The sequence below is a fragment of the Panthera pardus genome, unplaced genomic scaffold (assembly GCF_024362965.1).
Source record: "Panthera pardus isolate Hobbes unplaced genomic scaffold, ASM2436296v1 HiC_scaffold_4, whole genome shotgun sequence".
Lineage (NCBI taxonomy): Eukaryota > Metazoa > Chordata > Mammalia > Carnivora > Felidae > Panthera > Panthera pardus.
Genome location: NW_026526969.1, coordinates 15,501,103 through 15,527,439, shown reverse-complemented (window position 1 = coordinate 15,527,439; position 26,337 = coordinate 15,501,103). Strand labels below are relative to the sequence as shown.

Sequence of the window (26,337 nt, the reverse complement as noted above, 5' to 3'; positions counted from 1 at the left end):
CCTGGGACCGCCTGGGGCTGCGGCAGTGACCCGGCCTGCCGGCAGCCCTAGGACAGCAGCTGTAGCACCTGCCGGACGCGCTGGATCGTCCCCAGCGGGAGGGTGTCCGCGCCCCTGGCCTCGTCTGACTTCTGCATCAGGGCCTCGGCCTTCTGCACCGTCAGCTCTCGGGCCCGGCCCCTCAGCCCCTCCAGGTAGGCCAGCAGGGTGGAGAAGAGCTCGTCGGGAACCTGGTGGGGGAAGAGGACCAGAGCGTCAGGGGCCGGGCGGGGGTGACGTGGCGAGTGTGGACACTGAGCGGGCCCGGGCGTCAGGCGGCTCACCGCCTCCTCCTCCAGGCAGCAGACCTCGGCGTCATCTCGGCTCCGGGCACGCCGACGGTGCGGGGCCCCGTGTGCCACACCCCTGTTCCCACCCCGTGCCGCTGCTGTGGGACCACGGGGCTGGGGGAGGCGGGGAGGGCAGGCCAGTCTCCCGGTCTTTTTCGAGGTCTCGGGGCCCTGCAGCTATAGGATGTCGCCCCCTCCCGAAAGGCCACCCAGTCGACAGTTAACAGGCGTGTTTGTGAGGAGAGAAATCTTCTGAGACACACACACACACACACACACACACCCCGGGGGTCTGAGGGTGGAGCCCCCGCTGATAAAACCGAGTTCTGGCTCCCCGAACCCGGGCCTGGCAGGTCCCGTCCCAAGGGGAGAGTGAAGGGGCAGCCGGGTCCGCTCAGAAGGCAGGTAGTGACTTACAGGCCTCAACTCCAAAGCTTCAGCAGTGGAGGCGGAGGCAGAGACAGGCACGCGGGGCAAGGGGACAGAGCCGGGCCCAGGCAAGACCCCCTCCACCCACGGTCAGCCGGCTCTCGACAAGGGCGCCCAGACCATTCGATGGGGAAGGGGGCCCCCACATCACTCCCCCCGCATACGGACCCTCTCCCACCCCTTGTTGTTCCCCCCCCCCACCTCCCTGCACAGGCTTCCCCGGTGTTGGTGGCCAAGCCTGTGTCCTGCAGCAAGACTAGAAGATTCTACCGTGAAATTTGAGGACACAGGAGAGAAAACCCAGATCCTGAGCCCAGCCCATCAGCTCAGGATCTGGGTCTCAGCTCAGGACACGGGCCCCTGGGGTGCACGCAGCCCTGGCCAGGTTTCCAGGCCCCTCCTGACCCCACAGGGCATCACGTCAGAACAAAGCGTCTGATCTCAAAGTCAGAGGCCAAGCAAACAAACCAAAAGCGACCTGAACAAGATAAACGTCGTGCGGAGAGAAGGGGACTTCAAAGTGGTGTTACTGACATCCTCGAGAAGTAAGGAAACACGACCCACTGAGAACACGAGAGAAGAACACCGCCGAGAACGGCCGCGTCTTCAGCGACACGGGTCAGTCTGTCTTTGGTCACGGGGCCATCCTGCTCTGACCGGCCCCTCCCCAACGCCCGTGACACTGAGCTCCTCGGCACTCGCTCAAAGGCCACCTGCATCGTCTGCTCTGGACAAAGGTCGACGCACACCCTTTGTCCGTTTTAGAGTTGGGCTGCCCTTCTGTCGACTGAGAAAAGCTCCCACAGTCCGTGAGATCGGGGTCTGCGCTCACCTCCTCCCTCCTGTGGGTGGGTGGGTGGCCATCTCCCCGCCCGCCAGTCTGAGTCTGTGGTCACTGTGCTGGGGCAGTCGGCGCCTGTGCCCGACCTGAGGCCACAACAGGTGCCCCACATTCGCTTCTGGGAGCTTTAGTTTCAGCCCCGACATCCGGGGCCTCGATCCACTTTGAGGGCTGCTGACAGAGGTCAGGCGGGGTCACCTTCCTTCCTTGACACGTGCAAATCCAGCTGGCAAAACTCCGCTTGCGGAGGAGGCCATTCTTTCCCCATCGAATGGTGGTGGCTCCCTCCGCCTCTGTGGACCCTGAGCGTACTCGTTCCCTTCCGGGCTTTCTATTCCCCTCCCTTGCCAGTCCACCCCCACGGGGGTCGGATGTGGCTTCTGTCTCATCCGTGAAACTGAATCTCATATCCTGCTCCCGACAGGAAGTGCTCATGCACACCCACGCACACACGCACCCACGTGTGCACACACCCACACGCAGACACGTGGCGGCCATGAGGTCAGGCCCGTTCGCCTCAGGGGCTCGAAGTGAGGCTGGGGTGGGGGCGGGGGTTCTTCAAGTAGGCGCACCAGGAAGACAGGGCACGCGTGGGACCACAGAACAGTTTAGGCTCACGTCACGGCCTCTGCTGTTCCTGCGGGCAGCACCGGGGCGCCACTGCTGCCGCGGTCCAGCCAAGGAGGGTCCGGCACTCTGCTCCGGGGCCAAACACAGCCGGCGGGGCACGTGGGTGGGACGGCAGGACGCCCACAAAGGGAAGCGGGGCTCGGTGTGGGGCCAGGAGGCAGCACCGTCTAGCGTCTGGGGCCAGAGTAACCAGGACCCCCAGCTTTGGCCCCGGGGTCCCCTCCTGTTCCTGTCACCAGCCTGTTGAGTCACGCAGGCCCGGGAGCATCTGCGGAACCAAGGGCCGGGCACACCGTTCCCAGGGGCCCTTCCCCCTTCCCCGCCTCCGCGACTCCCCTCCTACCCGCCCACCCCCCCCAGGCGCCTCGGCCACAGTCATCCGCTGCGGTCCAGGGCTTTCTTCTATCCCACTGCCTGTGCCGGACCCCAAGTGAACCCTGACCCTGACCTCAGGGGGCTCACCAGGGACCAATGAATCCATCGGTCCATCCGCCCACCCGTTACTGCGCCCCTCCAGAAAGGCCCCGGACGCCAGCCCTCCCCCCAGCTGGGTTCAGGTGCACGTGCCCCGGTTTCCCGGGGAGCCCAGGCAGCTCCGGGGCGTTAGGCTCAGAGATGTGGGGGTCTGTGAAAGCCGACGAGCCTTGTCCTTCCGGGTTCACGTCCCAGCGGGGCAGACGGCTAAGTGAATGACGGCACACCGGGAAGGTGCCAAGTCCGTCCGCTGGGGGACAGTCTACTCACAGAAACCTAATTGACACACACACAGAGTTAACCCCAAAGAGATCAAAGGCCTAAAGGTAAGAACAGAAACTACAAAACCCTCACAAGGAAACACTGGGGTAATTCTGCTGACCTTGGGTGACACCGTGATTTCTTAGTTACGACGCCAGACGCACAAGTGACAGAAGAAAAAAGACAAAGATCAGGCTTCGTCAAAATTATGACACGTCCCCAGCCCACCTCCCGGCGGGCAGCGACCAGGTGGTCTCCAGGGGCCTCAGGAAGCAAGGCCTCGGTTCCCGAGGCGCCTGGGCCCCTCCTCAGGGCACGGCGAGTCCACACAGGCTGCGAGTGGCTGTCAGGCCACCATCACCTGCCGGCACCTTGAGGCCCCGGGGGGGAAGGGGGCGGGCAGGGTGGTCAGGACACAGGTCTCTGCCCGCAGCTGCCCGCTGGCTCCGTGTGTGTGACACCTGCTCCAGAGAGTTCCAGGGACGGTGTGTCCGCGGGGCCCGGGCTCCTGGGCACCGAAGTCTGGTGATGTGCTGGGGGGTGTGTGCCCTGGGTGATGGGGAGGGGGTGAGTCTGGTGATGGGGAGGGGGTGTGTGCCCTGAGCGATGGCGAGTGGGGAGCGGCCACGGATCGGCGTGGGACAGGGGGGGTCACGGGGAAGGAAGGGTGGGGTGTCACGCCCCAGTGCGGGCTCTGCGGTGGGTCACAAGGCCGGCCAGGGACTCCTGCCGCAGTACAGGCTGGCCCAGCCCTGGCGCCTGTTTGCAAAGCTGTCCCCCCACCCTGATTTCAGAGTCTGGCTCTCAGGCGTGTCCTTCCCCGGCCACGGGCACACAGGCACCCTAGACCTCCCTGCAGCAGGGCCGTCACGCCTGTGACGAAAGCTATACTTGTCACAACAAATGGCGGTAGCAGGGGGTTACGCAGCCTGGGAGGAGACCCTCGCAGACGTGGATGTGGCTCTGGTGGGGCGGGGGAGGGGGCAGGCGGCCAGGCTCGGCCCAAGGGCGGAAAGCCAGCCGACCAAGGCAGACGAGGGTGGACCAAGGAGCACCACGTGGCAAGCACCAGGGAGACCACTGGCCAGGACGAGAGCTGCCAACGGTGTGGTGACCATCAGGGCGTTTCTAGAATCCCGAAGCAGGTCCACGGACGTGGCCGATTACCGCACGCTCTAACCCAGGTGCCCCCTGAATGACGTGACCGAGGCAGGTCGGCATGGACCATCCTGCACCAGGTGCGTTGGGAGGGCACCCCCGTGCCCCACCTGTGTCTGATAACCGGCTTCTCCCAGACGCACCCCCCACCCCGCCAGGTGCACACAGCTCTCCTCCTCCCCACCGGGGACGCACGCTCCACCTCCCTCCGCTCACTCACCACGCACACGGCAGTCGCCGTCCTACATCCGCGCGTGCTTCCCCTCCCCCAGCGTGCACACACGACTGCTGTCGGACGTGTGCGCACACCTGCCCTCCCCTGCCCTACACCCCCCCAGTGTGCACACCCCGGTCCTAACACCCCCCCCAGCGTGCACACCCCTGCCCCTGCACTAACGCCCTCCCAGCATGCACACCCCTGCCCGACACCCTCCCGTGCACACACCTGCCCCCCCCCCCCAACGCCCTCCCAGGGTGCACACACCTGCTCTACACAACCCCCCCGTGTGCACACTCCTGCTCCCTGCCCCACGCACACCTCTGCCCCTGCCCTAACGCCCTCCCGGTGTGCACACCCCTGCCCTACACCCCCCCATGCACACCCCTGCTCCCCGGTACACACCCCTGGCCTAACGCCCTCCCAGGGTGCACACACCTGCCCTACACGCCCCCCCAGTGTGCACACTCCTGCTCCCCGCCCCACGCACACCCCTGCCCCCCCCAATACACACCCCTGCTCCCTGGTGCACACCCCTGCCCTAACGCCCTCCCAGCATGCACACACCTGCTCTAACCACCCCCATCGGGTGTGCACACCCCTGCCCTCACCTCCCCCCAGCATGCACACCCCTGCCCTAAAGCCCTCCCAGCGTGCACACACCTGCCCTAACCATCCCCCGCCCCGTGTACATACCCCTGTCCAAACCACCCGCAGCGTGTACACCCTGTCCCCCCCCCCCCCCCCCCCCCCGCCCCACCGGTGCACGTACCTGGTCGTTGTCATACATGTGCAGTAGCAGCCAGGTCTGCCTCGTCTTCTGGAACTTCCAGTTCTCGTGCTTCTGGGCCCAGCTGGGAAGCAAGGACAGGACACGTCACGTGCTGGCGGGAACCGACAGACGGGTCTGTGCACCAGGTGGGTGGAGGCCCCTCCCCAGCTGGAGGGCGGCAGACGAGGAGCCGCGGAGGGGGCTCAGGGGCCCCCTCCTGAGGCTGAGAGGACGCCTCACCCCCGAGCGCCTGCCTCCACATCTGCGCCAGACGGCACGGGCACCCGGAGGCTCCTGAAACCAGCCGCTCCCGTGTCAGCTGTCACCGTGTGCCCACCAGAGCGGGGACGGCCTTCCAACTGAGAGCTGTGTGTGGAGGGTGAGGGAGAGCAGCCCGGGGGGAGCCAGGAACCCTGACCCCGAGGGTCGTGCTGGTGTGGGCCACCTGAGGCCATGTGACCCCCCCACCCCAGACCCCACCCAACCAGCGGCCACGGGGCCAGCCTGCTGACAAGCAGGAGGAAGAGAAGGGCGGCGTGTCTGGGACTCGGGGGCACCGAGGGGTGTGGGCAGGAGGGCGGGGGGTGAGCCCCCAGGGTGTGTCATGTGCCCCAGCTGCAGCCTCGACTGGAGGGACAGTAGCTCGCGGGGGCCGAGGTGGAGTCACTCTTACTGGACTTCACACACACGGTCACGTGACAGCAGACCCGCCTGAGCCCCGCCCCACATCTGCCGGGGACCACGGGCACTTTGTGTGGCAGCCACAGAGCAGGACCTGAGCCAGACCGGGTGTCCCTGCTCCCATCCCGCTGGGCACCCGTGGATTCGCATCTTGGATCTGGCCCTGGAGACTGACCGGCGCCCCTACAAAGCGGTGTGCCTTCAGGGCACCACGACCCGGACTCCTGCACCCGCAGATGTGGCACTCGGCCTGTGCCCGGAACAAGTGTGCGGCAGAAATCGGGCCGTGGTCATTAGACGAGGCCCGGAGGAAGAGCCCAAGAGCCGCCAGGCCGGGCGCTGTCCCTGGCTGATCCCTGCGGGTTAACCCGAGGGGCCCCTGCCCCGTGCTGGTTATCAAGTGACTGCGCTGGCTCACACCGTCCATCGCCCACTCTGCTGGGGGCAGGGGGGGGTCTTCAAAAAATAGGTTTGCCAGATGGCGCGACGTTAAGTAGAAGGAGCTGCAGAGCCATAAAAACAGGACACGGAGGCTGATGCACTCTGGTTGCAGCAAGCAACCCCCTGGAGCCGAAGGTCCACGAAGCCCTGGCCAGGCCTCCCGTGAGCAGCCTTCCCAGCAAGTCCCGTGGCCACAGCTCCTGTGACTCCTCCCCCAAAGGTGTAGGCCCTGGGCTCGTCCGGCCCTGAGGAGTGGCTGTCTTGGGGTCTGCTCCTCCCGGGTCTTGGGTTTCGACGTACTAGCAAGCCCTTTGCTGTGCTTACTCATTCTTTACAATAAACTTGCTCTGTTCAAATTACCATTTGGTTCCACTGACCACCTGCACGCTGGCCAATTCCCCTGCCCTGGAAGATGGCACACGACCTCCCCCAGGGTCTGTGGGGTCCATCCTGGGCTGACGGAGGGTGTGGTGGTGCCGAGCTGCACTGCCTGGGACCTGGGGCTCCACGGACCTGGCTGCCATGGCCACGGCATCGGCAACACGGACGGGCTGTGTGCCTGACCCGAGCCAGGGCTCTGGTCTAGCTCAGGCTCAACCCCCCTTGTGGTCACCTGAACCCCCAGACAGTGTTACGGTGGCTTCAGATCTGCTGTGTGGGTCCAAAGGAAGCAAGGGGCACTGGCTGGGAGCCCCAAGCCCCTAGGCCACGACAGGCAGAGAGGAGGCCCCCAGACCAGGACGACGAGGACACAGGAGTGAAGTTGGGGACGACGGACATGGACAAGCCAGCCCGCCTCTCCAGGCTCCTGCTCCGTCTCAGAGACGCCTCCCTGAGAGAAAGGACCCGTGGGGATAGAGAATGAGAGACCAGGGTCCACAGGGAGGGAGCGGGGACCCCGCGTCGGGTGGGCTCCCTGGTGGTAAGGGCTGAGCCCCACCCTCTCGAGGGGGTACAGAGTCGTCAGTGGCTCCCAGAGAACGTGGCTCCGTGAGGTCATGGGTGAAGGACGCTTCAACACCCAGACGGGCAGAAGCACGTGCAGCTGCTGTACAGGCCCCCGGCCCGCGGCCACCCAGAGACACGTGTGTCCTGCGGGCCCCGCCTGAGCCCCAACATCAGGCAGGTTCTGGAGCCCCTGAGCCGGTGAATGTGTCTCTATCTCCACCAACCTGTCCCCAAGGCCGCGGTCTTCAGGGAAACCCTAAGAACCCGGCCCCAGGCCTCACACGTGCCAACCCCCACGTTCCAGCAGGCAGTGCCATCGTGGCCTAGAGCAGCCCGTGCTCTCGCGGCAATCAGACAACTCGCGGATTTCGTACGGCCCGGTCTGCACGGCAGAAATCTCTCAGATCAGGGGAAGCTGGAATCGGCTGGCCGGCCCAGGCCCCGGGGGTAGACGAGGGTCCTCCAGCCATGATGGGGCCCGGAAGCCTCTCGTCCCTGGAAGGCAGGCCCTGAGTCGCTGAGGCCGCGCGCCCCGCTGACCCCCGCTTACGTAGCATCTGATCAGGTCCCGGCCTGCGCTAGGGATGGGGCTGGGGGCTGGGGGCTGGGCGCCCAGCGGGACAGGACACCCCGTGAGGGAGGAGCTGCCGTGTCTGGCTCAGTCGGCAGGAGGGGCCCCGGTGGAAGAGGGAAGAAACAGCCGGAGTCCGTCTCCCTGCCCCCAGCCCAGCGAGGGGTTGGTGTGGGGTCTCCGGGGAGAGCATGCTGGCCGCCTCAGCCCTGGGTCTGACATCCCACAGGGGCCAGGTTGCCCTCGGGGCTCCCTCGGGGCTCCCGCGGGCCCAGAGACCACCGCTACATTCCAAGCACACGCATGGGGTGCAGCTCCCGCCACACAAGACCTACAGCTGCCAGGCACGGGGACGCCGGGCGGCCACAGGAGCCCGCGCGGGCTGGAGGCGAGGCCGCAAGCGAGGCCCAGACGGCAGAGGGCAGGCGGCCTACCACAACATGGATGGCGTCCCCGGGCCGGCCTCTAGGTAATGGGGCAGTCTGGACAGGACAGGCCCCCGGTGGGTGAACGCCAGGGAGCTGGGCAGTCCACGCCGCGGCGGGAGGCATGGCCTCGGGAGCGAAGACCGGGTCCGCAGCCCGGCCTCTTGCCGTCCACACGGGGTCTACGCGAAGAGCGCCCGCAGGCCTCTAGCCTGTCCTCACCCCCGCCCACCCCAGGCGGGCTCTGCGCCCGTGGCACAGCCTGAGGTCCACTCTGTGGCTGGCCTGTCCCCCTGCTCCTCTGTCCAGCCCCGGCCCCGGGGCCTCCTGTGTCCAGCCATGACCCGTGAACGCTCACAGAAACACGCGTGGGCTCCCAGGCTGACAGCCGAGACCACAGAGGACGACTCTCTCGCTCAAGGACCCACACTGACAAGCAGCAGGCTGGCTCCAGCCCAGGCCCTGCCATCCCCAAGGCTGGTGCCCCACGCCATGCCATGCCGACAGCCCAACTGAGCCAGGGACCCCACATGCGCACGCCAGTGGAGGGAGCAGCAGGCATCTGTCCTCAAGTCCCAGCGGGCCCCACCCACGTGCTCCTGCCCTCTCTGGCCACCAACCGGGGACGGCCTTCAGCTCTGACCTCAGAGAACAGGGCTGCACGGACGGTGCTGAGCCCCTGCACCAGGCAGCCCTCGGCATTCTCGAGCTGCTGCTGTGTGTGGTCCCTGCAGGGCTCGCCCCTCTAGACCCATGACATGCAGCAGGGCCAATCCAGCCTCTGCCAAGGCTACGGGGGCTGGCGATGCCCCTGCACCCCTGCTGAGTTTAGGGAGGGAGGCCGGGAGGGCTGAGCCAGAGATCTGGTCCCAGCACATGCAGATTCCCCAGCTGCACCCCAGACCCCAGACCCAGCTCTCTCTTCACTGGGACCTGTGGGAGCGTGTGCCCAGGTGACACCAACACTGGGGGCTGGACTCCTTAAGGGGTGCTAGTTCCAGCCCCGTCCACTATGCCCAGCAGCCAAGAGTGCAGAAGCCCCAAGGTCCCACGTTGCTCAGAATTACACATCCCTGAGGCTGGGGACGGGGACCAGCGGACAGGGTCCTCCTCACCCGGGCCAGGCTACGGGACCCTCAGTTCTCTGCCCTGAGGCGGCCAGCCAGCTGGTGTGCTGGATTCCTGCCCCCAACGCAGCCACGCCCGGGGCCAGCAGGTGGAGTCACAGAGCTGGGACCGGGGGGCACTCGCCTTCCTGGCTGAGCCCTTCCAGGGACCCCTCCGGGGAGGAGCCAAGAGGGCGCCGCTCGGCAGCCCCCTGGGTTATCGGCATCTCTGGTTTAACGCGTACAGGATGCAAACGAGGAACACAGCGAGACACCGCCCCACACCCAGCCGCGTGGCTGTCATCAGCGAGGGCGGGTGCAGACGGGCGGAAGTCGGGGCCCTTGCCGGTGGGGCTGTTAACGTGGCGCAGCCGCCGCGGGCAGGTCTGCAGCTCCTGCAAAAACGGGGTCCCTGGCAATCCCGCTCCGAGGCTGTGCCCGCGACCGAGGAAGACACGTCCCCACAAGATCCCGTACGCGGACACGCACCACAGCATCAGCCACAACGGCCCCGCGCCCGAAACAACCCGAATGCCCACGAGCGGGTGAGCGGATGAACGAAACGTGGCGTATGCGTGCAGTGCGTGGTATCTGGCCGTAAAGAGAAAGGGACGCCTGACACGTGCTGCAACGTGGGTGGGCCTCAAACGTTTCGCCGAGCGAAGGAAGCGCTTGGCAAAAGGCCACGCTGCGCGTGACTCCCACGTGCACAATCGTCCGGAACCGCCACGCCCACAGAGACACGGGGTGGACGAGGGCTTGGGTGGAGCCGGGCGGGGCGGTCTGAGGGGAATGGGGAGTGAGTGCCGGGGGCAGGGGCTGCTGCTGGAGTCAAAGGAGTTCGGCGGCGGCCGGGGCGGTTGCGCATACACCGCTCCCCGCGATCAACGCACAGGTGAGTGTGTCCGAGCTGGGTCTCCCCAGGGAAGACCGTCTTGGCGCTGGCCGCTGATGCCGCTGGACGGACCCCACTTCCGGAGGAGGAAAATCGTTGTGGGCGGCGGGGGCGGGGGGAGGCTGCCGGAACCCGTGACTTTACTTCCCCGCAGGTTCCTCTGCCAACAGAAGCCAGCGATTTCACTGGGGCCTGGCTTTTCCAGGAGCCCCTAGAGAGGCTTGCACGGAGCTGCTGGCAGATGCCAGGCTCTGCCTGCCGTGGGAACAGGGTAAACCAGGGTCTGCCAGGCACCCCGAGGGCTCGAGTGGGCACTGGGGGTGGTGGTTCTGTGGTGACACCCACCAGGGCAGGTCCCAGGCTGCGGGGACACCACTGGCCCCAGGAGCCAGATTTGGAGCAGCTCACCCGACCCCCGTCCCTCCTGGTACACCAGAGACCCTCCGGACCCGGCCAGGCCCTGCGTGAGAGGGTCGCCTTACCCACGGAGGTAGTCCAGGGCCAGCTGGGCCCCGGAGGGCTTGGCCGGCACGCTCGGGACTACAGCCTTCCGAAGCTGCTTCCTCTCCTCTTTCCTCCGCTCCTTTTTCAGCTTCCTCTCCAGGACCCTCTTCTCCTCTGGGGTCAGCTCGGGCAGCTCGAGGGCCGTGTCCTGTCCGGCGCCCCAGGCGGCTCCTCCCTGAAAGGCAAGGGAAAACCAGCCTGGAAGGGTGCCCCTCAGCTCCCTGGACCCCCTCCCTCACCCCCAGCACCTGGGGAAGGGGCTGCTCAAAGTCTTGCCCTCCCAGGGACCCAGGAGACCCAGCGCCTAGTGACAAGTCCTGTGGGGAAGGGCCGGGTGTGACTATCTCACCCCAGCACGTGTCAAAGCTCACTGACCTCGGACCTCTCTCCTGACCCTGCACCTGTGCTCACGCACTGGGGACAAGGATTTCTGGGCGGAGAGGAGAGTCCCATCCCCCTACAGCCTTGCAGGAGACCTGCCCCTCCTCCTTTCCCTCTCCCCAGTCCCCCAGCCCTGCTGCTGCCCCACTGTCTGCTGCCCTCAGGCTGCCCGCAGACCAGGTGCACTGAGGCAGGGCTGAGAGCATACTGCTCAAGGTTGGGGCGTGGGGTACCCACAGAGGCCTTTCCACTTAGGAACCCCTCCCAAGGAAGGCCTGGGTGCCTCCCCCAGCAGCTAAGCAGTTGGTGGACGCAGGCTGCTGGCCTCTCGCTCTCCCCTGATAGGGCCGCGGCCTCCTGACACCCCTGTTTTCCCAGATACCTTGCACCCAGCAGTACAGCCCCAACCCGCTCCCCATATCAAACCAAACCAGGCTTTCAACGGAGCGGGGGATCATGACCCCAAGACCTGCACACACGTCCCCTTTCCTGGAAAACCTGGCACACGAGCACTGGTCACTCCGCCTCTGGCCTGGGACCAGGCCACTGCCCCAAGGCCTCCGGAAGGGCAAAGGCTACCCCAGGCACATCCAGCGTTTGCAGACCTCTCCCTCCCCTCCCCTCCCTTCCCCTCCCCAGAGGCCAGCTTACAAAGTGCCAGTGCCTTGACAACCTTTGTGTTCCCACTCAACGCCAGATCTTTCCGGAATCTTCTAAAACAAAAGAGACGCTCTCTCTCCAGCTCCCCCCTCTGCCTCCTTTGAAACCAGCAGTGGGGCCTCCAGGCTGCCCCAGGGAGGCTCCAGCAGCCCTGACACCATGTACACGCATGTGCACACACACGCACGGCTCCTCTCACACGGGGTTCACAGGCCGCCAGCACAGGGGTGCTTCCAGAGCGGGGGGGGGGGGGGGGGGGGGGGGGGGAGGGGGGGGTGTCTCTGGACAGGCACAGCCCTGGGGCGGCACATGCCCCCTGCCTGCAAGTCTAGTTGCCCGAGGCCATCGGGATTTCTGAGGGTTTCCTGAGATCCAGGGGAGCAGTGGTGACACCATGATGGGAGGCAGGAGGGCAGGCCCGGTGCCCTCCTGGGGTCTCCACCTTGGCTGAAGACGTGGCCTCGGGGCCGGCCTAGGAAAGAGGCCAAAACTGCAATAAACCCAGTGTTTCTCGAGACCACTTCTGTGCGGCCTGTGCTCCAAGCAGGATGGGCGGGAGCAAGACGCCCTTCCTGCCCGTTTCATCCCGGGTCCCAGGGGGCCTGCTGGTGGCCTCTGAAGAGAAGCGGGGTGCAGACCGGCCCACCTGGGCCCTGCTCTTCCAGGGAGTGGCGGCAGAGGTCAGGACACCCCAGGAGCGCTCAGGGAAAGCCAAGCCGCTTGCAGGGTCTGGACGCTTGTCCCGAAGGCGAAGGAGGCAGAGCTGGGACCAGAGCCGGGAGTCGCAGCACGTGAGCAGGGGCTGGGGGCGGGGAGAGGGCAGGCCCCTCCCCCCACAGAACCAGACCTTTATGCCTCCCAGAAGGCAGCTCATCGTGGCAGCAGTTCTACGGCAGACGGTTTTAAGAAGCATCGAGAGAAGCGTCAGGCGACAGTCTGCGGTCCGGTTATCCGTTCACGTAGAAACTGCTATCGGGTGGCGGCAGGGTGCCGCTGTGGCAAAGGGCCCAGGGCCGTGAGGTCAGGGCACCTCAGACGACAAAACCCCGCCTGGAGTTTGTGCGTGGCGTCTACGGACGCACCCTAAGCGCCCGCACGGCGCTGCCCCTGAAGGGTTGGCCGGCAGGGGAGGGACAGTCTCTGCTCAGTCCTCGGTTTACGGATGTGGACAGAGCCCTGCCCGAGCCACATCTGTGTGGCCCCCGGGGCCGAGGATCTTTAGCCACAGTAGTCTCTCCGTAAACTGTCCACAACAGTCTAACCAGTGCTCCCCGCAGCTGGGTGCTCCCCAGGGTCACGGTGGGATCCGCCCCCCCCTGGAGTCCGGGCCCCCTGACGTCAACTGCTTCGTGGCCCGGAGCTTGGGGGACAGAAGGGACTCCAGAGTCGGGTCCAGAAAACAGCAGCAGGCTCACAGGCCTCCCCACCAGGAAGGCCCCACTTCCTTCTGGTTCTGAACCTAGGAAACAGGTGGGCAGGAAGCCCATGCCTCTGTCTGTGGCACCTTCAGAAATTTCGCTCTAGTTCAAAAGGACACCTTAATCAGACTTACTACCAGGTATCACACGGTAGCACAATTTTGCTCATCTAACCACGAAGAACAAAAAAGAGCGTTTCCTACAACGTTTTAAAGAAATGTTTTATTCTGAAACAAGACGCGGGTACAGTCATCAGAGGCTCGCCGACCCCCACATGGCCTCTGTCCACGTTCCATGGCACCGTCCGCAGACAGACCTGGAACCCTTTCAGCGGTCGGAAACCCACAGCGACAGCAGCAGATTCAAGTGACAGGGAAGGATACGGAACGTGCAGGTACGAACTGTTAGATCCTTCAAAGCCTAATCTCCCCAATCCCTCTCACCACCCCAAAACCCCGGCTAAAGTAACACGTGAGCGACAGCTACCCCCTCGCGCCCGCGAGAACGAAACAATTTCCCCTTTCGTCTCGCTCGCAGCGTCCTGATTAAAGTGAGAACGATTTCAGAAGAGGCGTGTGCGGACAATTCTGGAAGCTGCTCCTGGAACACAGCCGAGTCTCCAGGTGCGTGTGGTGGTGGGCACGACGCCCTCCGGGAGTCTCGGGCTGGCGCTGAGTGGAGGCAGACGCGGGCTCTGGCCTCGAGGAGCTCACGGCCGGATGTAAGTGAGCTCCTGGAGGACAGGGAGAGCGGCTGTCAGAGCGGCTGTTCAGGGTGGCAGGGCTCCCGGCGGGGCACAGCTCCTGGGTGCAGGGTCCTGCACAACGTAGCGGCTCAGAAGGCTTTTAAATGCAGGAAACGGAACACACAGGACACGCGGGGCACAAACGGAACCCTTCATCAAAAGACCGTCGACACCACACGAACCCATCCGTGCGGGTCTGTCGTGCAACCGGGCAGGGGAGCCGAGTACAGGTGACGCCGGGAGCGGTCTCCACCCGTCACGTGCCAGGAAAGTGCCCGTGCCCTCCACACATCCCGCCAATGCCACCGTGGCCTGCCAACATTCACAGCGGGTGCCGAAAGTCAGGAGAGACCATGCAAATAGTGTTTCCTTAATCCAGGTTCAAACTCTCTGGGTCTGTAAGTCGGGGTGAAAAACACAACTGCAACCTGAGCCCACCTGCCCAGGCCTGCAGGTCCCCACGACCGCGGGGACAGCCAGGCTCCTTCCCCACCCGGCTCTCGCCACCTAAACCCACCTGGCCTTGGAGGACGGACGTGATGAAAACCGCCGGACCCTCTTCCCAGAAACACACACCCAGGGACACACGTTAAGGAACAGACTCCAGGATCCCAGTGGAGGTGACCTCCTTGGTTGCCAGAAATGAGGAACTGGAGGGGTGAAGTCTTGTCCACAGACGGTCACAGGTGGGAGGTGGGCAGGGACAGTGGCCCTCGGAGGACAGGCCAGTGCTCCGCAGAGGCTCTCCCATACGGGCGTTCTTCAGAGCCATGGCCTGGGCTGTCAGTGGGACCTGCCGCCCAGTCCCGGCTTCCAGGGCCGTGGCGCCACCCCCTTGCCAGCACAGGCCCCGCGCACCAGACTCCCCAGAGCCAGGACGCCGGCAGAGGTGGACAGCACTGGGCGGCCAGCCTGTGTTTCAGCACTAGGAGACTCGGTTTTTACTCTTGCTGATGCTTTCTTTTTAATATTTACTTCTGAGAGAAAGAGAGGAGAGAGAGAGAGAAAGAAGGAGAGACAGAGAGAGACACGGGCGCAGCCCGAGCGGGGGAGGGGCAGAGAGAGAGGGAGACACAGAACCCCCCCCCCCCCCCCCCGCCCCGATGCGGGGCTCAAACCCACGAACCGTGAGATCATGACCTGGGCCGAAGTCGGACGCCCAACCGACTGAGCCACCTGGGCGCCCCCACTTGCTTCTTCGAACCCCAGGACACAAACAGGAGTTTGCAGTGTGGGCAGAATGTGAAGTCTGTGAGAGGCCGATACAGGTGCAGCGTCAGGGGGCTGCAGGAAGGCTGGAGAGGACCAGCCCCACAAAACCTCTCATTGGTCCCTCACAGCTTCAGCCCGGGACAGGGTCAGGATGCCACATCTCTCGCAGGGCTGTGCGGGGACCAACCTCCTTTGGGGACAGGGTGGTCTCGAGCCAGCGAGGAGCCCCCCTTGCACCCCCTGCCACACTGGCAAAGCCAGGGTGAGTCACACGGCCCAGCCTCCTGCCTGCAATGCGACACTGTGGGTGTCCCACGGGGCTCTGTGGGTTCGGCTGGTGCCTCTGCCTGGGGACACAGGGAACCTCCAACCCCGAGACGAGGACCAGATTTTTCTGGAGACAAAGTCCCCTGACCCTGCGAGGACTTTTTTTTAGGGCACATTTACCCTTTCACGGCTGGCCTGTCCGTTCACCCAAAATCAGCACGTCCAGCCGTGTCCTGGGAGGGCCCGCTCTTGAGTGGAGGTAGACACGGGGACAGACAGAAAGAGCATACAGGCTAGACTTTTGGGGGAGGGATGGGGGTGGAGAAATCTCCCAGGGTCCTTTCCCGGAGGGACGTGTGCAGGTGGTGCCCGTGGGGCTGAGTGACTGATGGGGACAGCTACCTGGCAGACATCGGTGACCCCTTCCCCCTGGCAGGTGTGGGGGGAGGTTCGGGGTACAACTCGGTCAGGCTCAGCGCCGGCTCTATGGGCACCATCTGGGACCATCATCCAGGGCAGAGCGCAGGCGCCTCAGGGGACACAGGTGAAGAGCAGCCCTGCTCTCGAGGACCTCCAGGGGCACAGGGAACAAGGTGTGAACAGGATGAGCTGTGGCCGCAGCCCTGCCCCGCGCCCGTGGACACTGGCAGAAGACAGGAGAGGTGCGAGGAGGCTGAGCTGACAAGGGCTGTGGGAGAAGCGGTCGGGGACTAGGAGGACGCCAGCTCCAGGGGCAGACGGGGGAGGCCAGGGGAGGAGCGGACTTGGTTTTGGCACAATTCACAGGACACGCGCTCAGATGTCAAACGTGGGTGTCCGCACAGGCCGGGAGAGGCTTGGGGACAGACAGTGTCCAGGGCCCTGAGGTCTCAGATCTGAGATGACAGGGCACATGCAAGAGGACGCATGGGGACAGGAAGACCGTTGAGTCCACCGAGAACAGAGCTAGGAAGCAGCCCCGCGCTCTAGTTTCCATTTCTGGAGACGCCCTGCTGAGCCGAGGGGGTTCACCTGGTCTGGCGCACAAGCTCTGAAGGCCTTTGAGGGCAGGCGGGGTCCCCAGAGAGGCTGTGAGGGCCCCTCCTTTGGAGGCCTCCGTCAGCCAGACCCAGGCCGCGCTACTGGGCGGGGCACACCCCCAGCACCTCACAGCCACACGCCAAGGCGTAGCCTCCGCCGCTAGAAAAGGAAACGGTTACCTGCTCGCCAGAGGTAGGGACCTACGGGGTCTCCTAACTCCAAGGTGGGTCTTCCTGGACTGCAGACCCCAAGGGCACCACGTCCCCGCTGCAGCCCTCACTGCCTTGGGGTGACTTTGCCTACGTCGGGGGTGGGGGGAAGGCACAGGCCCCGGCAGGCTCCCCCTGTGCGAGCTCTGTCACTTCCGAGAAGGACTGCCCACCGGCGGGGTCTAACGACCTAGACTCAGTAAACTTTTCCTCCATTACCAGCAGGCCAGCAAGGCGTGGAATCCAGCTGCATCGTGCGGTCAACAGCCCAACCGTGGAATGTCACAGTTATGGCTTCCAGGCACGGATGCCAGATCTGACGGCACAGGTCACGTGCACAGTCACGCCTGCGTTCACGGCAGGCCGCTGAGCCCGCCCCCCCCCAGCCACGCCCACCCCCTTCCTAGTAAACTCTGAATCTGCCTTCCTCTCGTTTCCGGAAACGTGTGACTGGCCAGAAATTGAAGGGTGCATTTTCAATTTAATCTGGAAATGCCATCCCGGCAGGTTGATGGCCAGAACGGGCAGAGCCAGGAGGAAAACGAAGTACAGGAACCGTAAATGGGTCTAAAAATAACGTTTAACGCACAAAAAACATGCTTCTGGACAACTTCCAAGAAGTCAGCAGACGCTCGTTCCTGACCCGGCAGTGCTGAACTCGCCACATTAACAGAAATCAGATTCCTGACAACGAAAGCCCAGGAGAAAACTGTAGAGACAGCTCCGTGCCACCCGAGTTCACGGGCCAGGGCGCTGGGAGCGGGCCCAGAACACAGGCTCTCCTGTGCGAAGCCCGCAGAGAGGCCGCCGGTTCCGCACAAGATTTTCCAATAGGTTTTCCTGCCTTTTCAGCCGCGGTCTGTGGGCTGCATTCTTCCTCAGGGGCTTTTGTGCCGAGGAAGCGGAAACGCCCTTGCCTTTGGGTAGAGAATAGCCTCAGCTCGGGGATCCCTTGCCTTCCGGGCCCGTAGGCTGTGCAAGATCTGCAAACGGCCTGAGCTAGGGGAGAAACTGACACCAACACCTTACTGGCTCCAAAATGAACCAGCAAAATCAAAACAAACGCTGCACGGGATGAATACAGCATATCATTGAATCAACTCCATCCATTGTTAAATATAATTTCCAAGATAATTCCACAGCTAGCATACGGAAACCATGGGTTAGCTTCTTCTCGCCTTGCCAGAATTCCCGAGCGAGCACCGTGAAAATTCACATTGCCAAATAATGTGTCAAAGCCAGAGACCGTCACAGGCAAAATGGTGATACCCCTGCAGGCCCTCCCCACTCCCCCAACAATGATGATGTGCCACGTGTGGGTGGGACTTGTTTAGATAATGTCGCCTTGGGCTATCTGTCCCAAGCAAAGGACAACACCCGTCCCAGGAGTGGAGAGAGCAAGGACAGACCAGTCCCCAGGTGCACAACAGGGACAAGGTTTAGTCCACTCCCCGGTTTTGCAGAGAAACAGGCTGGAGAGGCAGGGAACTTGCATGTGGTCACATGGCCCGGGGATGAGACTAGAATCCGGGGTTCTGAACCAGCAATCGGAGGGGCTGCGAGCCCCAGAGACCTTCCACAAAAGAGCTGTTAAGGGCGCACAGCTGGAGACCCCCTCAAGCCCTCCTCCCTAGTTCAGGACACAGCTCGGGGCCCCTCCCCTCTAGCACAGAGCACAGTTCAGAGCCCCCCCCCCCCCCCACCTGGTGCGGGACAGAGCTCGGAAGCCCCCATAACCTCCCCTCCCGGTGCAGGACACAGCTCAGAGTCTCCACGACCTCCCCCTGGTGCAGCACATAGCTGGAGCCCAACCCCCACGACCCCCCCCCCCACCCCCCCGGTGCAGGACCCAACTCGGGCCCCATCCTCACCGTGCAGGACGCCGAGGCTGGGAAGCAGGGCGCTCCGGCCCCCCCCCCCCACCCCCGGATGAGGTAACCTCGGCGGCGGCGTGGGCCCACCCGCGCCCGACCCCAAGGGGGAAGGGCGCCCCACCCGCAGGGTGAGCCGTCTCACCGGGCCGGGATCTTCCCGGCCCCGGGCCCCCGCAGCACCCCCACCGGGACACGCCCGGCCCTCCGCGCGGGCGCGCTCGTGCAGAGCGGGTCCCCCCACCCCCTCCCCGGGCCCCGATTCCGGGCTCGGCACACTGACCTCCGCGTCTCGGGCCGCCAGCGGGCCCCGGGCAGCCCGGCCGCAGCGCCCGCGCACTGCGCATGTCACGCCGGCCCGGCTCGGCTGGAACCGGATCCAGCCGGCCGGGCGGTGACGCAGGCGCGGGGGCGCTCGGGGGTGTGGGCGGGGCCCCGGGGCCTGCACGTGGGCGCGGACCCCAGCCCCAGCCGGGTCTGCGAAGCAGGCGGGAGACGCGAGGCGAGGCCCACGCAGGCTCCCGGTGGAAGGAGGTTGTCAGGAGCGGGAATGGAGACTCGGGACGACTTGTCGGTGCCCGCCGCACCACCAGGTGGCAGCCACAGGGCCCTCGCCCGGAGGCCTGCCTGTTAACAGGCCCTACCCCGGCCCGGACAGGGGAGGAGGAAAACCACAGCTGCAGCGCCCCCAAGTGCTCCCCGTTTCTCTGCCCATCACATGGACCCACGCCCCCCTGGCAGACTCTGGTTACCACCCCACCCCCCACCCGCCACCCCCCGGGCTGGCCTCATTACCACCCTTGGGCTCTGTGTACCGGGGCTGCTGTCTCCTCCCCAGGGCCTTTGCACACGCTCTTCTCTCAGCCTGGAGCTTCTCAACTAGCTCCCCCATCATCCTCAGAGTCAGGGAAACCTCTGCTTCACCTACTGAGCACCCTCCCAACAGCACGGCCCCCCCAGCACCGTGAGCTCCAAGAGGGTCGGGCTGTTTCTGCTCACACCCCACGGACACTGCCCAGCAACACACCAGTGTTCGGCCGAGGCCTGCTGAACAAGTGACTCACAAAGTCTTTCCTTCACCACGTGAACACCCTACGTCTCTTCTCCAGCTTGCACTCCCTCCAGTGAGACTGCAGGTGAATCTTCGGGGTCAAGAGGAAACCGCACGCGGCAGCTGAGAGCCCAGTCTACCCCAGGGCCTGTAGGAGGCTCTGCGGCAGGGCTGCTGGGGGAGGGGAGGGCTTCTGGCCCACCTGTCTGGCAAAGGTCGGGGGCCAGGCGTCCCAGGACACTCTACTCTGGCTGCGGACCCTTCACCGGCCCGCTGCGTGCTGGCTGGCGGGTGTTGCCGTGCCAGCTTCCCAGCCCGATAGGGACCCCCAGGGCTCGGGAGCCAAGTTGGAATCTTTCTGTGCTTTCCCTGTCTGTCACAGCGGCCGCGGGCTGCTCCACAGGGGCAACGGGGGCAGGCACACGGGCATGGCAGGAGCCTGGGCCACAGCTGGACGGATGCAGGGGAGGGGAGGGCAGGGAGGAGCCCCGCCCACCTCAGCCACTGTGCCAGATGTCTTCCACCTGTGCTGTCTTGCTTCATCCCTGGGATGCAGGCATCAGCACCCCCACTTTACAGGTAAGGAAACCCAGAAATGGTTTTTAAAAAGTTTCCAAGACTGCCGTTGTGGGACTTCTGGGTCCCAGAGGACCCACGTGCTGATTTGCTAGTGCATTCCGGTGTCACTACTCAGCCTTCAGGCCCTCTGATTAATGGCTTTCTTGACACCAGTCTGCAGCCCTGGGAGACCTGAGTGGGAAGGGGCGGGAGCCGGTCTGGCGGCAGGGAGGGCGGTGCCGCTGGGTGCACCACACGCAGGGCCGCGTGGCTGAGAGGGTGCCTTCGTGCCCTCGTCTCTCCCTCCCGGCCACCCTGTCCCCACACTTCACAGGCGAGGAACCTGGGGCTCGGTGGGGGGGGGGGGGGGCTGCCTACCCGCGACAGTGTCCCTTCCAGGCCCTGTGTGAGGCGCTCTGGCCCCCCGGGGGCACATGCGGGGGCCTCACGCTGGGCCTGGACGCTGGGCCTGTGGAAGCTCTACCCCAAGCAGGTGCTGCCAGGCCAAGCCTCCCGGCGGCTGTCTGGTCCCGGGCCTCGTCAGCAGCAGCAGGCACAGGGCCGCTGTCCTCGCACCTGGTTCTGCGCGGGACCTGGTGCAGCCAGAGAACCCTTGCGGACGGCCCAGCTGGTGGAAGGAGCGGCAGCCCTGCCTGCCGTGCAAGCCTGGCACCAGCTCTCCCGTCCCAAGAGACCCCAGAACTCCACCCCCACCCCCCACCCCCGAAACTTGGCTCCTGGTTAGGAGGAGGGGTCGTCGGGCAACGTCTTCACACCGAAGGCTCCTCTGACTCTGATCGCGGGCTATGCTGTGGGCACAAAACAGACGAAAATGCCTGCAGCCACGGACCGAGTGTTGGCGTTTCCCCAAAATTCGTATGTTCAAACCTAATCCCTGGCGTGATGGTAGTTGGGGGTGGGACCCTGGGGAGGTGCACGGGTCATGAGGGCAGAGCCTCGGGAATGGGTACGGTACCTTCACAAGAGAGACCCAGAGAGCTCCCTCGCCCCTTTCACGGCGTGAGGACGTGGCCCAGACGTGGCCCTCCCGGAACCCAGACACCGGCAGGCACGGCCCACAGAGCTCCCGTGCCGGCAGCTCCGTCCCACTTAGCCTCCAGGGACAGGCCCGGCGTGGACGGAAACTGTGTGTGGCGGAGGGGTGGGGGGGGGGGTAAAGCCCCAGGTAAAGAGGGTCTGCTGTCGGCTGCGATCGATCGGGCGGCAGCCGAGCCAAGTACAGCCCAGGGCCTTCGGGGCGGCCTGGCGCCCCCCCCCCACCCCGCCCCGCCCCGGCACGGCAGTGCCTTGCGAAGCGGAGCCCCGGGTCTCCTGCCCAGGGGAGTGGGGCTTCACTGGAATTCTGTTAACCGCTGAGTCACCCAACTCCAGGCGGTCGGTCCCTCCCACGACACGGGAGAGGAGGGATCACTTCCCAGCGCGACCACAAAGCCAGCCCTGCCCTGACACCAAAACCAGGCAAAAACAGTACAGGACCAGCAAACTACAGACCCAGATCCCTCACAAATATATGTGCAAAGACCCTAATCAGCAACATATAAGAAGAATCGTACCTCACAACCGAGCGGGGCTTGTTCAATGAGGGATGCGAGGCCGATTCAACATTCAAGACCCAATCTGTAGAAGCCACCCTATCGACAGGCAAAAGACAAAGTATCACACAAGCATATCAACCGACACAGAAAAAGCGTCTGACAAAATTCAAATGGCAGTAGTGATCTAAATCCTCAAGAAACTACTCGTGGCGGGAAGTCTTGTCCGCTTGATAAATAACGTCCGCGTCCCTCCCTTCCCAAGACCAGGGAAAGGGCACAGAGATCCTCTGGCCGCTGCTAGTGAGTTCTAGCCCGCACGATGAAGCAGGAAAAGGGAATCAAAGGCACGCAGGTTGCAAAAGAAGAAATACAACGGTCTGTATTTGTAGACGGCACGGTGACCAACACACAAAGCCCAAGGAGCCTACGAGACAACTCCAAGAACTCGTGAATTCGGCAAGATTGCAGGACGAGAGCAATGTGCGTGTGTCCTCTGTGTTTCCGTGACCTGGCAGTCAACACACAGAAACTCAAACTTGAAATCCAGTACCACCTACAACCGCTTCCAAAAAACCCACGGGGTTGTAAACCCAATGACACGCGTACAGGATCTGTGCGCTGAACACGGGAAAGGAAATCAGACGAAAAGAAATCAGAGAACGTCTAAATAAATGGAGACCTACTGTGTTCACGGACCGAACACAGCACAGTGAGGAGGTCTGTTCTCCACGAGACGAGACGCTGGTTCAATGCAAAAACCCCAGCAAGACTTTCCGTGCAGGTATACGAGATGACCCTAAAATTTCCACGGAAAAGAAAAGGGATATTTAGAAAAAGAATATTTAGAGCAATTTTGGAAAAGGAAAATACAGTAGAAGAGTCCCTCTATCCGATTTCCACAATTATCACAGAGCTGCCACCATTAAGACCGTGTGGCGCCGACGGAGGGACAGGCGCACGAGTGAACGGAAGAGAACAGAGAACCCCAAACCACCTCATCAGCACTTTGAGTTTTGGCAAAGGTGTACAGGTACTTCATTGGAGGAAAGAGTCTCTTCAACGAACGGTCCTGGACGGTCATAGGCAAAAAACAAACCTCGAACCACAGAGGATGAACAGGTGGCAGGCACTCGGCGTCCTATCTCACACGTGCCTGTCAGAAGGGTCCACGACGTCGTGGCCGCCAGCGTGGACACCGAGCAGCGGGAATCTCCTGCCCCGCCCGTGGCAACGCGACCCGGTGCAGCCACTTTGCAAGCCGGTTTGGCCGTTTCTGACAAAATGCGCCTACTCTCACCCTGCCATCCAGTCATCCTGCTCCTTGCTACTTACCGAAAGGAACTGAGAAGTTACGTGCACACCAAAACCTGCACCCAGACGTTTACGGCAGCTTTGTTCACAACTGCCCACGTTTGGAAACAACCATGTTCTTCAGCAGGCGAGTGCGTAAACAGACCGTGCACCGTCCAGGCAAAGGAGTGTCGTTCGGCACTGAAAACCGAGCCGTTGAGCCATGAAGAGGCAGGGAGTAGCCTTCAGTGCGTGTTACTGAGTGAAGGAAGCCAGTCTGAAAAGGTTTCGTGCTGATGACTCCAACTCTAGGATGTTCTGGAAAAGGCAAAACTGTGGAGACGGTAACAGACCGGTGGGCGCTGGGGGTTATGTGGGCGGAGGCCAGGGATGAACGGGCAGGCCACGGAGGAATTTTCCAGCAGGGAGACTACTCTGTAGGACGCCGGAACGGTGGACACCCGTCCTCGACGTAAGCAGACAAACAACCCAGTTAGAAAATGGGGAAGAACTCGGGGACGTGCCACCAGAGGGCTATGGGTGGCAAAGCACGGGACGCGGTGCGTGCCGTCACCAGGCATCAGGGCAGACAAGGCATCAGAGCAGGAGGAGGCCGCTCCACTCCCACCGGCGAGGAGGGCAGCTCAGACCAGCAGCGACAGCGCCCCGCGTGGACCTCACACACGGCTGGGAGGAACGCACAACTGCTACAGCCGCCCTGGAAAAGTTTGGTTGGTTCTTTTTTTTTCATGTGTATTTTTCACACACAGAGCACGAGCAAGGGGAGGGACAGAGAGAGGGAGACGCAGAATCCCAAGGAGGCTCCAGCTCCGAGCTGTGAGCACAAAGCCCGACGTGGGGCTCGAACCCAAGGACCGTGAGATCATGACCTGAGCCGAAGTCGGACGGTTGACCCACGAAGCCGCCCAGGCGCCCCTTGGCAGGTTCTTAAACCGCACATGCACATAGCACGTGACCCAGCAACTGGGACCTGAAAAGTTACTTCCACACAAAATCCTGTCACAACCGCTCAGCAGCTTTACCTGGAATAGTGCCAGACTGGCCTCCGACTGAACGACGGGGCACAAACTCTGGACCGCGGACTGCCGCGTGGAAGTAAAAGGGACGTCCGTCGATGGACAACACCAGCTTGAATCTCAGGACGTTAGGATCAGGAAAAGAGCCAGTCCCCAAAAGACACACGCTGAGTGGCTCCGAGTATGTAACATCCTCAAAAGGACATGATTACAGAGCAGATCCGCGGTTGCCAGGAAGAGGGAGGGGTGGTGTGACGGGGCAGCAGGGGTGGGGGGGGCGCTCGGTGTCTGGATTAGGCGGTGTAGGTGGGACAACATAGCAAGTGGGTGAAAGGTGCAAGCGACCGCTCCCTGCTATTTTTGCAACTTCCTGGGAATCTGTAATTATTTAAAAATAAAAAGCCAAAAGGGAGACAGTGCACTCCAGAACAGAAACCGAACCTAAAACAGCAACGTCTGTGCCTCTAGTCTGGAGGCACTGGGTGTGGCTTGGACCAGGCGGCCCCACAGGAGCTCGTACAGCCCAAGCCAGGAGTGAGGGGACCCTGCCTGGCTCAGTGCTCGCCCAGCTCCAGGCCTGGACAGAGGCCCCGCGGCCAAGCCCCCGGCCCCTCTGTCACGAGGGGGAACGGACGGGCTTGGACAGGCCGCGCCGGGGGAAGCAAGCAGGACGGTCACCCGGTCTTTTCGGAAGCCCCAGGGCTGGCAGGACACTGGCACGTCGCTGGCCGGATCCGGGGGCTGGGGTCCTTTGCTGTTGTGCAAACAGCAGCCCTCTGGCTTCAGCAGACAGCAGGCGGGGCCTAAGGGGCAGGGGGGCGGGGGCGGGGGCGAGGGCGGGGGCGGGGGGTGGAGCTGACACCCAGGGGTGCTGTTCAAAGTGCGCCCACTCCTGTGCAGGAAGTGCTTCCATACGCACTATTTTTAACACTGGTGAAAGGCTTGGGAGGAGAAAAGGCAAACGGCATCAAGATTCCTCCGTGCACCCACCGACCCCCGCAGGGGCTCAGCGCCCACAGTCTGCACACCCACCAGGCCCCTTCCCGGGCCGAGGCTGGGACGTGGGGGGTGGGGGGCCGTCCCGGGGTCCCGGGGAGCCCCGCGGGGACCTGCGAGCCTGCGGAGCTGCTCCCAGGCCCGGCCCACGGGCAGCGGCACATTCTTTGTCTGGCCCCCTCTTTCGGAAATTTTACAGGAGATTCGAACACGCACAGAAGACCGTACGCTGAATCCTCGCGCCTCCCCCTCCTGCCCTCGCCTCGGGCCCCTGCCTCGCCCCAAGCAAAGCCCGGGCGTCCCATCCAGCCTCAGCGTGTACTTCTGACCCCTCAGCACAGAGCTCCATCGTGCCCCAGGCCACTGAGGAGAGGAGCCCCAGGCTGGGCACCTGCCTGGAGGCAGGAGGAAGGAGGTTTCTCTCGGCAGCAGCCCAGCCAGTGAGAAGCCGCCCTCTGGCCTCCTCCGAGGGGCTCTCGTCCTGAGCAGCGCCCCCCCCCCTTCCTTCTATTCTCAGACGCACTTGGGGGTCACCACGGTTTGCCCGTGGTAAGTGCGATTCCTCTGCCATTCTGGAATACAGAACGAACTACTATTCTGGTAAGATAACGGGCGGTTCTGTTTTTAGGGCTAATGTCACACGTGTGTGTGTTCAGTGTAAGATACGCAAAAAATCATAGAAAGAACACATGCAGAACGACACAGAACAGCTTCTTCTGAGAAAACAGAGTGTCTTTACTAACCCCATTATGTGGAAGCTGAATCGTGAGCTCTTCTGCTAAAATTGTGGCAGGAACGTTTGATCAGATGAAACGCCAAGTTGGGCTCTGACTCTGGGGGCACGTGAGCCTGTGGGGAGGACACACAAACCGCCGTCCCGGGCTCTGCGCCGGCCGCACGCCTCCCGCCTACACCACTGGCCTTTCCAGGCTGGGTCTCTCTCACCACGCCCTCCACGCTCCTTATCAGAGTCCACAGTTCGAGGGAGCCCTGAAGAACATTAACTCCGTCAACAGAGCCACGAAGAAGTCCAGATATAGAACCTTTCTCTAAACGAGACTCACAAGAACTAGCAAGTTAACTCCGAACATTCCTTGTCCCTGATCGACACATCACCTAGGACCAAATATCCAGTGTAAGCACATAATTATGAGAGAAGGGGCAAATCCAAAAGGAAGCTGGCCCTGCCTTTTCAGCCAAGGCAGCTGTAACCCTCCACATCATCGTCTCCAGCCACCCCCCACCCCCGCCCCCCCCCAGAGAATGACCACATGCAAACAAACTCTGGGTAGCAGAGTCCCCTCAGTGTGGAATGCAGCCCAGCCCATCTTGTCTGCTGCCACTCCAGTCACCAGGAATACTCGCCAAGTCTCCAGAATGTGGT

General features: G+C 63.3%; 1 protein-coding gene and 1 long non-coding RNA gene across 2 annotated transcripts in view; both read right to left on the bottom strand.

The window, feature by feature from the left end:
* Positions 1-26,337, bottom strand: part of CUNH7orf50 (chromosome unknown C7orf50 homolog) — a 109,248-nt gene continuing 82,911 nt past the window's right edge. The window contains exons 3-5 of the mRNA XM_053894043.1: positions 10,661-10,857; positions 5,112-5,193; positions 1-230 (exon numbers count right to left, since the gene is read on the bottom strand). Of these exons, the coding sequence (XP_053750018.1) occupies positions 48-230; positions 5,112-5,193; positions 10,661-10,857 (462 nt within the window). The 3' untranslated portion in view covers positions 1-47. The remainder of the gene's footprint in view (positions 231-5,111; positions 5,194-10,660; positions 10,858-26,337) is intronic.
* Positions 13,980-16,558, bottom strand: LOC128774737 (uncharacterized). The gene is made up of 3 exons (XR_008419177.1): positions 15,768-16,558; positions 14,404-14,863; positions 13,980-14,282 (listed from the first exon to the last, which is right to left on the bottom strand). It is a non-coding gene; the product is annotated as an uncharacterized LOC128774737 (long non-coding RNA).